The sequence below is a fragment of the Dendrobates tinctorius genome, unplaced genomic scaffold (genome assembly GCF_039654945.1).
Source record: "Dendrobates tinctorius isolate UK_male_01 unplaced genomic scaffold, ASM3965494v1 ptg000009l, whole genome shotgun sequence".
In the NCBI taxonomy this organism is placed as follows: Eukaryota; Metazoa; Chordata; class Amphibia; order Anura; family Dendrobatidae; genus Dendrobates; species Dendrobates tinctorius.
This window is the reverse complement of record NW_027361677.1, coordinates 24326275-24341535: the sequence shown is the minus strand read 5'-3', so window position 1 is coordinate 24341535 and position 15261 is coordinate 24326275. Positions and strand designations below refer to the sequence as shown.

Genomic DNA, 15261 nt, shown 5'->3' with positions numbered 1-15261 from the left:
ATATTCTCACAGGGGAGTAAAGGGTTAAAAGAAACCCATTACAGTAAATCTAGAGTGTAAGCAGACCCTTAGGGCCCCCTAGGGGGGTGCAAATTGGTCATGCAATAATACTCCTAATCCTATAAGCGAGAGCTTTTGTAGGTCCAGTGCATGTGCAAACCAATAAATTAAAATCCAAGCAGCAAAAGCCGCTCATTGATCGATTGATCGTTCATTCTCAAGATTCTTAATTTAGGTGTAAAATCTGTCTTCAGTGAACAAATTTTTCCCTATTATTGAGATAGCAGATGACAGTTGGTGCTCGTAAAGTTCTATGGGGAACTGCAACAGAATGTCTGTTGCCCCCTTACCCCTACACACACACACGATAAAAAATTTTAAACCACTAACCGAATCTTTAGAATATATTTTAGTAGGGAAATATGATTTTTTTTTTTTTTTCTTCCTCCTGGACTGATCATACAGTCTCAACATTTTCACTCCCCATATAAAACTTGTTTCCAGTGAAAATTACTGAGTGAAGAGATGACAGTTGGTGCTCATAAAGTTCCATGGAGAATTGTAACAGAATGTGTGTTCCACTAGCTTACCCCCTCTCCATAGAACTATAAAAGCACCAACTGCCTTCACCGATCTCAGTAATGGGGAAATCTGTCTTCACTGAATACAGATTTTACCTGTGAATTGAGAGAGAAATATGAGTCCAGGAGGAAAAAGAAACAGATTTCTTTAATAAGATATATTACCAATTAGCTTATTTTCATCTGTACAATTGATATGCGACATGAGAATAAAAACAGCAGTATTTTTTAAAATGTAGCATCAGAAGTAATTTTGTACAGCAGTGAGGAAATGGTGCAAGAGACGTATAGCCCATAGAATAACTATCTTATGATTATCCGGAAATTATGAGATGCCATTCGTTAGCCAGTCCATACATTCAGTGTACCTCCCAACCCTTCCTTATTATTGGGCGCCTTTGAAGGCCGCGAACATACAAGTTTTCTTTACTGCACATAAAACAGGGCTGCACCATGTTGCACCACTACTTGTGGGCTGTGTGTGAATCGGTGCCAATAATCGGCAAACGTTCCCTTTCAACAGCCGCTGATGAGACGGAAAACGCGTTAAATGCTTTTTGCTTGGCTGATTGGATTGTTTAGGTGGAACCTTAATTGATGGTAATCAGGAGCTCATCTCCCCGTGTAAATGAGATGTCCAGAATGAGCGCACTGACCATTGTTCGGCTCCTGTATAGTTTGTATCAGCCCTTGTACAGGTGCTGTAAAACGAGCAAGTTGTTTATCAATCAGTTCTCGTTATGGACTGGAATGTGTCCATGTAAACATACCTTAGAGAACTATTACCGGATTTTAAGAGGGATAGGAGATAATATGCTCATTTTTGGGGGTCTGACTGCCAAATTCCAGAGTGATAAAGAGAATGGGGCTCTGCAGAGCACCATCATAAATTGAACAGAGCTGTGCATGCTCCTCTATGAGAGTGAAGGCTGAGCATACAGATTGCTGAACCATTCACTGACCATTGTTCTGCCCTTGTATAGTTTGTATCGTCCCTTGTACAGGTGCTGTAAAACAAGCGATTTGTTTGTCAATCAATGCTCGTTATGGACAGAAATGTGTCCATGTATAAAGACCTTAAAGGAGTATTCCCAGATTTTAAGGGGGATAAGGGATAATTTGCTGATTTCTGGAGGTCTGACTGCCAAATTCCCCAGTGATAAAGAGAATGGGGCTCTGCAGAGCACCATCATAAATTGAACAGAGCTGTGCATGCTCATATATGAGAGTGAAAATTGAGCATATGGATTGCTGCTCCATTCAGGATGGGGCTATACAGTTCTTGGGGTCCCTATTTTCAGGTTGGACTTCTGTCAATCAGTAAGTAATTCCTTGGCCTTAGGGATCACTTTCAATTCTGGAAATACAACTCTATGGCGGGCAGAATCAAGATACGCGGCTGAGCAAAATAGCAGAATTCTAAATGCTGCTCTGGGTAGCATGCAAATTTTACAAGACGGTCATGTCACCTGCGAGACTGGGGGGGGTATTAAATATTTCACACTCCTAGTTACTGATCGGAGGTGGTGGTGGGGGATTTATCCGTCTTGTGAACGCAGCCCTCCCTGTACTCAGGAGTAAATCATTTATTTCGACAAGATTCGATAAAGTGAACGATCCAGCGAGAAAAACTAAGGCATGACAGACAGGAAAATGGAAATAAAACGAAAACACACGAACGCTCCACGCACCAATCTGAGGAAAAGTAGCTTTCTTTTATATTCTCATTACAAAGCGGAATGACAGGAGCGAAGAACGCGGCGAAGAATGCGGCGAAAATAGAATAAAAAAGTGAGATTTCATAGCAGGATCTTCCGTGAAAACTGACAACATCAACCTGATTGCCGTAAAGTGAATGCAGCCATCATCGCTATTACTGATTGCATGGCACGCAGCTCCTGACAATAGGAGACAATAGGGTTTTGCTGCTGGCGAGAACGTCACATTAGTTTCTGGCAGTTCTGTGAATGGGGTGTGTGCAGGAATGTATTTCCATGAAAGTACAGAGTTGAGGGGGACATTAACTCTCTGCTGACTGCTCTTGTAATAACTCATGATAGAATTCACAATGTATGCAGGTGTAGAACAAAGAGTCTGTTTTGAGATTTTTTTTTTTCCCGCAGTAATAGCGCCACCTCTTGTAAAGGATGGTGTCTGATATTGCAGCTCTGGAGTATTATTATTATTTATTTATATAGCGCCATTAATTCCATGGTGCTGTACATGAGAAGGGGGTTACATACAAAGTTATAGATATCGTTAACAGTAAACAAGTTTCCACAACAAATTTACAATGACAGACTGGTACAGAGGGGAGAGGACCCTGTCTTTGCGGACTTACATTCTACGGGATAGCGGGGAAAAGACAGAAGGTCGGGGGTGCAGCAGCCCTGGTGGTGATGAGGCGGCAGCTTGGGTGGTGGTGAGGCGGCAGAATGGTCATTGCAGGCTGTCAGCTTTCCTGAAAAGATGGGTTTTCAGGTTCCGTTAGAAGGATCCGAGGGTGGTGGATAATCGGACGTGTTGAGGCATGGCATTCCAGAGGATGGGGGATTTTCGGGAAAAATCTTGGAGGCGGTTGTGTGAGGAACAAATAAGTGTGGAGGAGAGTAGGAGGTCTTGGGAGGATCGAAGATTGCGTGAGGGAAGATATTGGGAGATTAGTTCAGAGATATAGGGAGGGGAAAGGTTGTGGATGGCTTTGTAGGTCAGTGTTGGTAGTATAATACAGGAGGTAACTCAGGATCATTGCAGGATCAGTAATGTAATGTATGTACACAGTGACTGCACCAGCAGAATAGCGAGTGCAGCTCTGGGGTATAATACAGGATGTAACTCAGGATCAGTAATGTAATGTATGTACACAGTGACTGCACCAGCAGAATAGTGAGTGCAGCTCTGGAGTATAATACAGGATGTAACTCAGGACCAGTAATGTAATGTATGTACACAGTGACTGCACCAGCAGAATAGTGAGTGCAGCTCTGGAGTATAATACAGGATGTAACTCAGGACCAGTAATGTAATGTATGTACACAGTGACTGCACCAGCAGAATAGTGAGTGCAGCTCTTGAGTATAATACAGGATGTAACTCAGGACCAGTAATGTAATGTATGTACACAGTGACTGCACCAGCAGAATAGTGAGTGCAGCTCTGGAGTATAATATAGGAGGTAACTCAGGATCAGTAATGTATGTACACAGTGACTGCACCAGCAGAATAGTGAGTGCAGCTCTGGGGTATAATACAGGATGTAACTCAGGATCAGTAATGTAATGTATGTACACAGTGACTGCACCAGCAGAATACTGAGTGCAGCTCTGGGGTATAATACAGGATGTAACTCAGGATCAGTAATGTAATGTATGTACACAGTGACTGCACCAGCAGAATAGTGAGTGCAGCTCTGGGGTATAATACAGGATGTAATTCAGGATCAGTAATGTATGTACACAGTGACTGCACCAGCAGAATAGTGAGTGCAGCTCTGGAGTATAATACAGAATGTAACTCAGGATCAGTAATGTAATGTATGTACACAGTGACTGCACCAGCAGAATAGTGAGTGCAGCTCTGGGGTATAATACAGGATGTAACTCAGGATCAGTAATGTAATGTATGTACACAGTGACTGCACCAGCAGAATAGTGAGTGCAGCTCTGGGGCATAATACAGGATGTAACTCAGGATCAGTAATGTAATGTATGTACACATTGACTACACCAGCAGAATAGTGAGTGCAGCTCTGGAGTATAATACAGAATGTAACTCAGGATCAGTAATGTAATGTATGTACACAGTGACTGCAGCAGCAGAATAGTGAGTGCAGCTCTGGAGTATAATAAAGGAAGTATAAAGCGTATAAGGTGTTTTTTTTTTTTTTATAAGGGAGACTTTAATTTAAAAAGGGGTTGTCTATGTAGTGGTCAACCCCTTTAATCTGGAATGTTGCAATCAGAATAGTGAGTACAGCACTGGAATATAATTAACCTTTGACCTTGATAAGGATGGTGAATTCACAGTCTCTGCTTACAGCCATCATTAGTTAAATCCAGCTTGGTAATGATTCAATGAAACGGTTGATTCATTAATAATATGTTTAACGATAGTGTATATATATATTTTTTTTTTTTGTATTAGTCATATTTTCTTTTTAGCACAAATTTTCTTAGAAAATCTAATTTCCTGTCACCTACACCACATTTCCACCTCCTGAAGATTTTGGAGGACAGCCGTGTACAACCAGAGGTCAAACCGTTTCAATATCGTCGTTAAAATCTTCATTTTATCATTTTGCTTTCCTGTTGTTTTTTTTAGTTCATTTTTATCCTTTTAGGTATTGAATTTCCATTTCATAGTAGCAGAGCTTCCCGAGATCCGTCACAGGACTAGGGACGTAACGGGAAAGGTCATAATTTGTATATACAGAACACTGTCCGTAACGTTATGTATTCATAGACTTTGTTTTGTCTGCATAAAAAACATGAAAAAAAATACAATATCGGCAGTTTTATGAGGTTGTTTTCATGCCGGGAAGGCTATTTGCATATGAAAACCTTGTGTCGCTTGTCACAGAGTATCACCGAGATGATAACCCACAGGACTGAGCACTACTGCTAGTGTTACCGCTCTGCACGGGGAACCTCCGCGGCCGCAATCAATAGTCATTAAAATGTTACCAATCTATTTGCCTTTCTGTTAATTTTTATTGTTTTTTTTCCCCCCATCTAAGAGTTTACTAACAAATCAGCATTCATTATTCATAGTCAGGTTTTTGGGTGAGCAGTTAAGGCCCTTTTACATTTAGCGATGCACCAGCGATCCAACCAGCGATCCGACCCGGTCAGGATCGCTGGTGCATCGCTAAATGATCGCTAGTGAGCTTTCATACAGAAAGATCTCACAGCGATGCAGCAGCGACGCAGCGCACGATACTTACCATTCACACACAGCGATCCTGCGTCCTCCCGCCCGCCTCCACGCGTCGCTGGACGTCACAGCAGGAAGTCTCAGCAGGAAGCGCCCGACGAGAAATGGAGCCGGACATTCTCGCGCGATCAGCGATGAGCAGCGGGGGAGCCGGTCGCTGGTAAGTATCACACATAGCGATATCGCTAGCAATATCGCTATAACGTCACAAAACCAGTGACGTTTTAGCGATATTGCTAGCGATATTGCTTAGTGTAAAACCCCCTTTAGACTTAAAGAGTAATTTTTTTTTTTTCTTCAGAAATCAATAGTACTCATGAAAATTAGAAACTTTCTAACATATATTATCAGAGAAATCTGCTTCTTTCTCCTCCTGGACTGAACGTTTATTTTTCAGAATTCTAAATTCACAAGTTAAGTCTGTCCTCAGTGAATACGGACTTTCCCATTACTGAGAAAGGTGACAGTTGGTGCTCATAAAGTTCTATGGAGAACTGTAACAGAATGTCTGTGTGTTCCACTAGCTCTTCCCCTCTCCATGGAATTTTAAAAGCACCAACTGTCATCTTCTATTTTATATATATAGGAAGGAGAGAAGTCCGGCTTTCAGTAACTTTGCTCCTGAGGAAGTGTACAGTGTGTACACGAAACGCGTTTATGGAATAAAAAGAAAGTTATAATCACTGCTTGGTCCTTGGATTAACTCCTTGTGAACTTTGGACTGGAACAGCGCGATCCTGAAAGCCGGACTTCTCTCCTTCCTATATATGCAATTCTAGTGACCGGCTGATTGCTGCAGTTCATCGGATCCTACCCATTTGTGCTTATGGTTGTTGTGTTCCACTCAACTGAACCAGGTGAGTGGATCCATATCTGTGAAACGTTTATATCATTGGATAAGACCCTATTGTGCGCTTTTGTCTCCCCCTTTTTTTATCTTCTATTTTAGTAATTGGAAAATCTGTCTTTACTGTATTTTACAGATTTTTTTTATCCATGAAATGAGCATACAAGATCAGTCCAGGAGGAGAAGAAAGCAGATTTTTTTTGATAATATGTATTATAAAGCTGCTTATTTTCATGTATGCTATTGATTTATGGAATAAAAATTAAAATGATGGTGATCGTAACTTGTGCCTTGTATGGAGAAGTCCTCATTCGCACGGCCATTTTTCCATATGAGAAAAACGGACTCGATGGTGATTAATATTGAATTTAGCACAACTAATAAAAATCAGTCTGTTTATTATGGTATGTTGAAAAAAAATTCCCCCCCCCAAAAACGGATGTCTGAATGAGGCCTAGGGCTAGATTAATTTTAACATTTGTCACTATTGATATTTTGATCAATAACGCAGTAAGGGTTACACTAATGGTATGTGCACACGCTGTGGATTCCGCTGCGGTTCCGCAGCGGTTTTGGCCGCTGCGGACCCACAGCAGTTTTAGCTGCGGTGTACAGTACCATTCAAATGAATGGTAAACAAAAACCGCAGTGCAGATGGTGCGGAAAAATCCGCGCGGATTTCCTGTGGTTTTGAAACCGCAGCGGGTTCCTATCTCCACCATTGTGGAGATGGTGAATCCGCAGGACCAGACCGCAGATAATCCGCAGGTCTTTTGACCTGCGGTTTTATCTGCGGTTTTTGCAAAATCCGTGCGGATTAATCCGCAGCGGATTCCGCAGCGTCTGCACACTCCCTTATTCTAAAGACATTGTAAAAATAGGTTTTGTTAAACACCTAGCTTTCATATTCTTCCTCCTGTGTTCATTGTCGCCTCCTGGTGACTACTGCACTTAAAGGGGTTCTCCAGCTAAATAAAAAAGTGCTTTATTTATGTTTTATATTAAAATGATTACAAGTTACTGATGTAATTTCATTATAAAATCTTCGCCGATTTGTTCCTGTCGTTGAAGGACCCCAGTCACTTCTGCGCTTGCGTCATTACAGTAAAACGCTCCCTTCCACTTTCTTTAATTATGAAAGGCTGCTGGCTCATTGTAATAGCTAAGCCAGCCTCCTCTCTGTATGCAGCAGGCATGGCAAAGAAGGGGACTGGCTTAGCTATTGAAATGATCAGTCAGTCAAACCCTTTGAGGTACGGCACGGATAACGTCGCCAAAACTGGGAGTCAGTGAACGCTCTCTCCTCTGTCAATGTGCAAGTGGAGCTGTAAAGAAAGGTGCTTACCATGGGTGGATCGCCAATAATGAATTAAACACATCTAAAGCACTTTGTATATTATCAGCAGCCAAAAGGAGTGGGGGAGGGGAAGTGACAACCACCCTTAGCATATTTCTGGCTCATGGTTGTCACTTTTCAAGCTTGTAAAACCTATTTACACTAATGATGAGCAAATTGATTCACAAGACCCTGGTGCAGTGGCCGCCTTAGTTTGGTCACGGTCACTGGATGGGAGCCTAGCGGACCTCCTATCTGCCAGAATCTCCGAAACACTTCAGCTTTACGGTTTGTTGGACACATGGTGTTGTCCCAGCCCTCTAATCAGAAGAGTCGTGTCGGGGGAGCCTTTTGATAGGAGGCTGGAATGCAGGGACCACTGACATGGCCGCTGAACCCCGATCCCTCATTTTAGACTTCCGTCATATCTGATTCTAGCAAATGAGATGAGTAGAAACCTATCTGACAATGGCAACACTCTTGTCTATGGGTTTGTGTTTGGTATTGCAGATTAGAGGAAGGGACGCACCACTTCAGAGGTAAAAGCCAACCCTTGGGTTTTTTTTTTTGTTTTTGACAACTTCGTTAAAAGACCTTGTAAGGAAAAGGATATAGTTACATTTCTTCGTCTTACTTTACTAGTAGCTATTAACAATCTAATTTATGCTGTAGACGCTGCCTGGGGGCACCTGGTGGGAGTGGGAGCTCTGGGCAATTGCCCAATTTTCAGCCCCCTAATGCCAGCCCTGATCCCGATACATCTCTTTTCTCTGCCTTCCGCATAGACATCATATTATGCACCTCTACTCAGTAGTGTAGTACAAAAATTGATTTCCAGTTGACTGTCTATGAAGTTTTGCGGACAACAGTTCTGATTTCACCCATTCCCTCCAATAGAAATCGTGAGAAGATGGTCTTATGATGGCTTTTCCCTTTAAGAAAAAAGTTGGCAGTCAGCCCATCCAGGAGCTGGCACCTGTACTTTAGACCTTTGTGTATTGATGCAATGAGGTCATCCTTGAAAAGTAGGACATAAAGCAGCCAAAAAAAAAAAAAAAGCAGCATGCTATACATACAAAGAGACCGTGGAAAACAAAGAAGGGATTCTGTGTATGGAGTGGAGGAATGCGCCCAGCTCCGGTCATTGTGCACTTTTGACAATCTAGTCTTGTTAGAAACTTCACTCGACAATAAGGAGATCACAAAACTGCTCGGACCACCAGAGATCAGCTCTAACTGTGAGGAACCCTGGAAATAAGTGTTAGATTTTCCTGCAGCGCCACCGAAGGAGAGATTAAGTATTACACACTGTACATTTATATTTATGTGATACAGGATGGGACGGGTCCTACAGAGTCGCTTTCCAATCTCGCCAAGAAATAAGGATCATAAATAGAACAATGGCTACTTTCTTCCAGAAACAACACCACATCTATCCATAGGTAGCAACCGAAGTTGCAACTCAGCTCCTTTTACTTTCAATACCGCTGAGCTGCAATACCCAACACAACCTGTTCACAAAAGTGGCGCTGTATCTGGAAGTAAGCAGCTAATTTATTTATTTTTTTAATCCTGTACAAGAAAAAGGGGTTAGCATGACTTAGTGGACATTTTCCCTTTCAATTGGATATTAAAGGGGTTGTCCGAGACTTTAATATTAATTGCCTACCCTGTCTGATGAGTGGGGGTCATCCAGCACTCTTTCTGATCAGCTGTTACTGGTGGCAACTGGAACTGCTCAGCACAGCTCTGTGAAAGGAATAGTGGCCGCGGCCGGGTACTGCACATCCATCTTTCATTGTTTTGAGTAGGTGGCGCATGTGCAGTACCGGCTGCGGCCACTATACAGTCCATGGAGCTGTGCTGTGCTGCTCCGCAGCTGAACAGTTTCAACATCGGGAATCGCTGATCAACAGTAGTGCCTGGGTGTCACACCCCCACTGATCAGATATTGCTGACCTAAGGATAGGCCATCAATGTTAAAGTCCCAGACAATCCCTTTAATGCCATTTTTGACAGAGTACCCATAGAATAAAGGGGTGTAGGACCCATCTAAGCTGCACCATCTTCGGAATAGCATAGGTAATGCCCTTATCTTAGTTATGACCTCGCTAACAATAAAAGACAGTTTTTGCAGCTGCTAAATGACGAATGTGACTTTAAGAAACTGTCTTATCGCTAAAGAAAAAAAAACAAGCAACCGGGTCTTTTTTTGTCCCTATTGAACGCAGACAACTAGATCTTTTCGGACTCCAAGTCAGGGGTCATTGGATTTAAGTAACTTGTCTAGGCTCAGCCATCATCTCGTCAATAAATAGAAATGCTTAGTTCTTTCATGTGAGATAGGGAAAAGTAATTTAAAGCACTGACCTCTTGCTCGGCGGTGAAATTGTATTCTTGCTGCAAATTCAAGAGACTCGTGGTGGCTCGTGAAAGCGATTTGTGATCGGTATCAAGAGGAGGTTTAATTTTTAATTTTTTTTTTTCTTTTTTTTCTTTAGTTTTTGGATTAAAAGGAATTCTTTTTCTGTGTTTTGTAAACAGATAGAATGTTTATTCTGGGAGATACAATGTATCAAGCCATCCTGTCCTTCTAGCACTTAGAAACTATCAATGTCTTGTACATCCTGAGTGATCGCCGGCAAAGAGCAAAGCGTGATGGACCCCAGATAAGAGAGAAGTGTCACTCACGGCCGTCAAGTGGACAACTCTGACGTATTAACAAAATAATCAAATCAGTCAACAAGACAGTAACTGAGTCTAGGGAAAAGTCGATGCTTTCCCAAAGCACAAGTCTATCTAACGCCTGCCTTCATATCACATACAGCCGGAGATGGAAAGCTTTCTCTAGGCAGCATTTAAAGAGCTGGGTTAAAAGATCCATTTACGAATACCCTATTAGTTATTAATTGGGGTTCTCTAGTTCAGGACCTTCATCAGATAGTTTATTCAGAGAGTGGCTACTTTGGACGACCCAGAGAATTGCTTTTAATAGAAACTGTGAAATACTTCCTATTCCCCAGGACGGATGAATGGGAACAGGTCCGCTCTCCTTTTAGCCAAAAGTGCATAAATATATTCGAACAGTCACCGCAGAGAGAAGTTATGAGTCCAGGGTACACTCTGCACTTACCCCCAACCCTCAGTAGAGTGATTGACAGCTGGCCATTATATACATTCATACTAGATTTGAGCAAAAAGATTCATAGGACCCCGGTCCAGTGGTCATCTGATGTGTGCGTCATCTTGCAATAATGACATCACGCCAGGCCTAATAATTAGAAGACATGCCGGCAGGTAGGATGAGGCTTTCAGGGCTCTGGTCTGGCAGCCACAGACTAGTAATGTGGCCGCTCAACCAGGGTCCTGTGAATCTTTACACTCAACTCTACATCATGCATAGTAGCCGATCAATCACAGAAAGCCTTCCTTTCACGAATATGGGTTGGTGGGAAACTTAAAAAGTTTGCAGCAAAGTATATTTGTGCAAATCTATAAGTCTTTCCTTACTTTCCAAAATGCCAGTGGTGTAGTTCAACTTGGGGGATAAAGAAAATCTTTTGAAATTAGTTTTCTCAAAGTTGTTCTTCAGGAGCATACATCCCCCCCCCTCCCATGCTCCAGTTTTGGCTTTCTGCTTGTTGGGGAGCAATGCGCTCCTGAAGATTGCCAGTTCGGAGCAGCGGAAGGTTCTCTACCAGTGACAGCTTTTCCTCTGCAGCATAGGAGGATAACATAGGGTCCAAGTAGCTTCAGAGCAGCATTTCCAAGCTCTATAGCCAAGTGCGTGTAAGCACTACTCTCCGTTACAATAAGGCTGCATAGGTGGTCGGTACCTTAGTCAAGGAGCAATAAACAATAGAATTAAAAATCCCTCTATTCTTGAGAATAAATAGAATTTTTAAGAGTTAATTTTCAAAGTTTGTTTTTACAAGCATTTTGTAATTTTTATCAATTATGTTGAGACGACCAATTTGTTCATAGGCAGAGTAATATTACTTTTATCCCAGGGCTTTGACCCTAGTACCAACGTCTAGTAATTATATGACATCCCTCATGCCACTGGTGCAAATAAAGTGTATACAGTGAGCCTGAGAGCCTCACATGGCTCCTGAGATAACATTGAGGAATTTTTCTATGGAGACTACCAAAAGAGATCATTAATAGTGTTTAGGATGAAGAAGAGCAAGAAAAACCAACTTAACCATATTTTAACCCACCTGGAAAGGCCCTGCAGTGGAGACTTGGACAACCTGATCTCCCTCATCACTACATATAGCCAAGTTGTGATCTTTTCCCTTAGCACATAGGATTTCCTTTGCACAGATTTGTATTTTTCCAGTATTTAAGCTTATTCTGACGCTTCTTTTGCCCATACGCCTACAAGATGGTCATTGATACTCACAGAATCCTTCAAGTTTATCGGCGGTCTTGCTCCAGGCCACCTGGAAGGTTTCCCTTATGACTTGGATGGTCCTTCGTTCAGATTGAGACTTCTTATAGTTAAATACCGTCATTACAGTGCCCAGTTCAAGAGTCCTCTTTATCTGGCTCTTCTCATATTCCGGGAGAGCCCGGTAATCAGAGCTTTTCCTCCGTGCCATCTTAATCACACACTCCACGTCCACCTTAGACCTCTCAGATGTACTGCGAAGAGAAAACGAGAGGAATGAGATTCTCCTATAGGAATTTATAGAAATACTGGTTTTCCATACGCGCCACATTTACTGTAATGATTGGGTTATAATGTTGATGTGATATTACTGCACTTATCAGGCAAAATGGTGATGTGTAGTCAGTGTAAACCGCCTGTACGTTTGGGGTGTCCAAATTAAAGTACCGTCGCAGTAAATATTAGGAGTGCACCCTGGCTGTAATATTAGGAGGGCACCGTGACTGTAATATTAGGAGACCACCGTGGCTGTAATGTTATTAGGGCACCGTGGCTGTAATATTAGGAGATCACCGTGGCTGTAATATTAGGAGGGCACCGTGGCTGTAATATTAGGAGATCACCGTGGCTGTAATGTTAGGAGGGCACCGTGGCTGTAATGTTAGGAGGGCACCGTGGCTGTAATGTTAGGAGATCACCGTGGCTGTAATGTTATTAGGGCACCGTGGCTGTAATATTAGGAGATCACCGTGGCTGTAATATTAGGAGGGCATCGTGACTAATATTAGGAGATCACCGTGGCTGTAATGTTAAGAGGGCACCGTGGCTGTAATGTTAGGAGGGCACCGTGACTGTAATGTTAGGAGGGCACCGTGGCTGTAATACAGTCATATGTTAAAGTTTGGGCACCCCTATTAATGTTAAACCTTTTTCTTTATAACAATTTTGGTTTTTGCAACAGCTATTTCAGTTTCATATATCTAATAACTGATGGACTCAGTTATATTTCTGGATTCAAATGAGGTTTATTGTACTAACAGAAAATGTGCAATCTACATTTAAACAAAATTTGACCGGTGCAAAAGTATGGGCACCCTTATCATTTTCTTGATTTGAACACTCCTAACTACTTTTTACTGACTTCCTGAAGCACTAAATTGGTTTTGTAACCTCATTGAGCTTTGAACTTCATAGCCAGGTGTATCAAATCATGAGAAAAGGTATTTAAGGTGGCCACTTGCAAGTAGTTCTCCTATTTGATTCTCCTATGAAGAGTGGCATCATGGGCTCCTCAAAACAACGCTCAAATGATCTGAAAACAAAGATTATTCAACATAGCTTTTCAGGGGAAGGATACAAAAAGTTGTCTCAGAGATTTAACCTGTCAGTTTCCACTGTGAGGAACATAGTAAGGAAATGGAAGAACACAGGTACAGTTCTTGTTAAGCCCAGAAGTGGCAGGCCAAGAAAAATATCAGAAAGGCAGAGAAAAAGAATGGTGAGAACAGTCAAGGACAATCCACAGACCACCTCCAAAGACCTGCAGCATCATCTTGCTGCAGATGGTGTCACTGTGCATCGGTCAACAATACAGCGCACTTTGCACAAGGAGAAGCTGTATGGGAGAGTGATGCGAAAGAAGCCGTTTCTGCAAGCACGCCACAAACAGAGTCACCTGAGGTATGCAAAAGCACATTTGGACAAGCCAGTTACATTTTGGAAGAAGGTCCTGTGGACTGATGAAACAAAGATTGAGTTGTTTGGTCATACAAAACGGCGTTATGCATGGAGGCTAAAAAACACAGCATTCCAAGAAAAACACTTGCTACCCACAGTAAAATTTGGTGGAAGTTCCATCATGCTTTGGGGCTGTGTGGCCAATGCCGGCACCGGGAATCTTGTTAAAGTTGAGGGTCACATGGATTCAACTCAGTATCAGCAGATTCTTGACAATAATGTGCAAGAATCAGTGACGAAGTTGAAGTTACGCAGGGGATGGATATTTCAGCAAGACAATGATCCAAAACACCGCTCCAAATCTACTCAGGCATTCATGCAGAGGAACAATTACAATGTTCTGGAATGGCCATCCCAGTCCCCAGACCTGAACACCATTGAACATCTGTGGGATGATTTGAAGCGGGCTGTCCATGCTCGGCGACCATCAAACTTAACTGAACTGGAATTGTTTTGTAAACAGGAATGGTCACAAATACCTTCATCCAGGATCCAGGAACTCATTAATAGCTACAGGAAGCGACTAGAGGCTGTTATTTTTGCAAAAGGAGGATCTACGAAATATTAATGTCACTTTTATGTTGAGGTGCCCATACTTTTGCACCGGTCAAATTTTGTTTAAATGCAGATTGCACATTTTCTGTTAGTACAATAAACCTCATTTGAATCCAGAAATATAACTGAGTCCATCAGTTATTAGATATATGAAACTGAAATAGCTGTTGCAAAAAACAAAATTGTTATTAAGAAAAAAGATTAACATTAATAGGGGTGCCCAAACTTTAACATATGACTGTATTAGGAGTTCACCATGGCTGTAATATTAGGAGATCACCGTGGCTGTAATGTTAGGAGGGCACATGGCTGTAATGTTAGGAGGGCACCGTGGCTGTAATATTAGGAGATCACCGTGGCTGTAATGTTAGGAGGGCACATGGCTGTAATGTTATTAGGGCACTGTGGCTGTAATATTAGGAGATCACCGTGGCTGTAATGTTAGGAGGGCACCGTGGCTGTAATATTAGGAGATCACTGTGGCTGTAATGTTATTAGGGCACCGTGGCTGTAATATTAGAAGGGCACCGTGGCTGTAATATTAGAAGGGCACCGTGACTGTAATATTAGGAGGGCACCGTGGCTGTAATGTTAGGAGGGCACCGTGGCTGTAATGTTAGGAGGGCACATGGCTGTAATGTTAGGAGGGCACCGTGGCTGTAATATTAGGAGATCACCGTGACTGTAATGTTAGGAAGGCACCGTGGCTGTAATATTAGGAGATCACCGTGGCTGTAATGTTAGGAGGGCACATGGCTGTAATGTTAGGAGGGCACCGTGGCTGTAATATTAGGAGATCACCGTGACTGTAATGTTAGGAGGGCACCATGGCTGTAATATTAGGTGATCACTGTGGCTGTAATGTTATTAGGGCACCGTG

At 42.3% G+C, this 15261-nt stretch overlaps 1 protein-coding gene across 2 annotated transcripts in view; it reads right to left on the bottom strand.

The window, feature by feature from the left end:
- The window catches only part of PLCG2 (phospholipase C gamma 2), a 121904-nt gene that overhangs the window by 87150 nt on the left and 19493 nt on the right, over positions 1 to 15261 (bottom strand). For both annotated transcript variants that reach the window (XM_073584981.1, XM_073584990.1), the window contains exon 2: positions 12102 to 12343. In XM_073584981.1, coding sequence (XP_073441082.1) covers positions 12102 to 12300 — 199 coding nt within the window. In that variant the 5' untranslated portion in view covers positions 12301 to 12343. The remainder of the gene's footprint in view (positions 1 to 12101; positions 12344 to 15261) is intronic.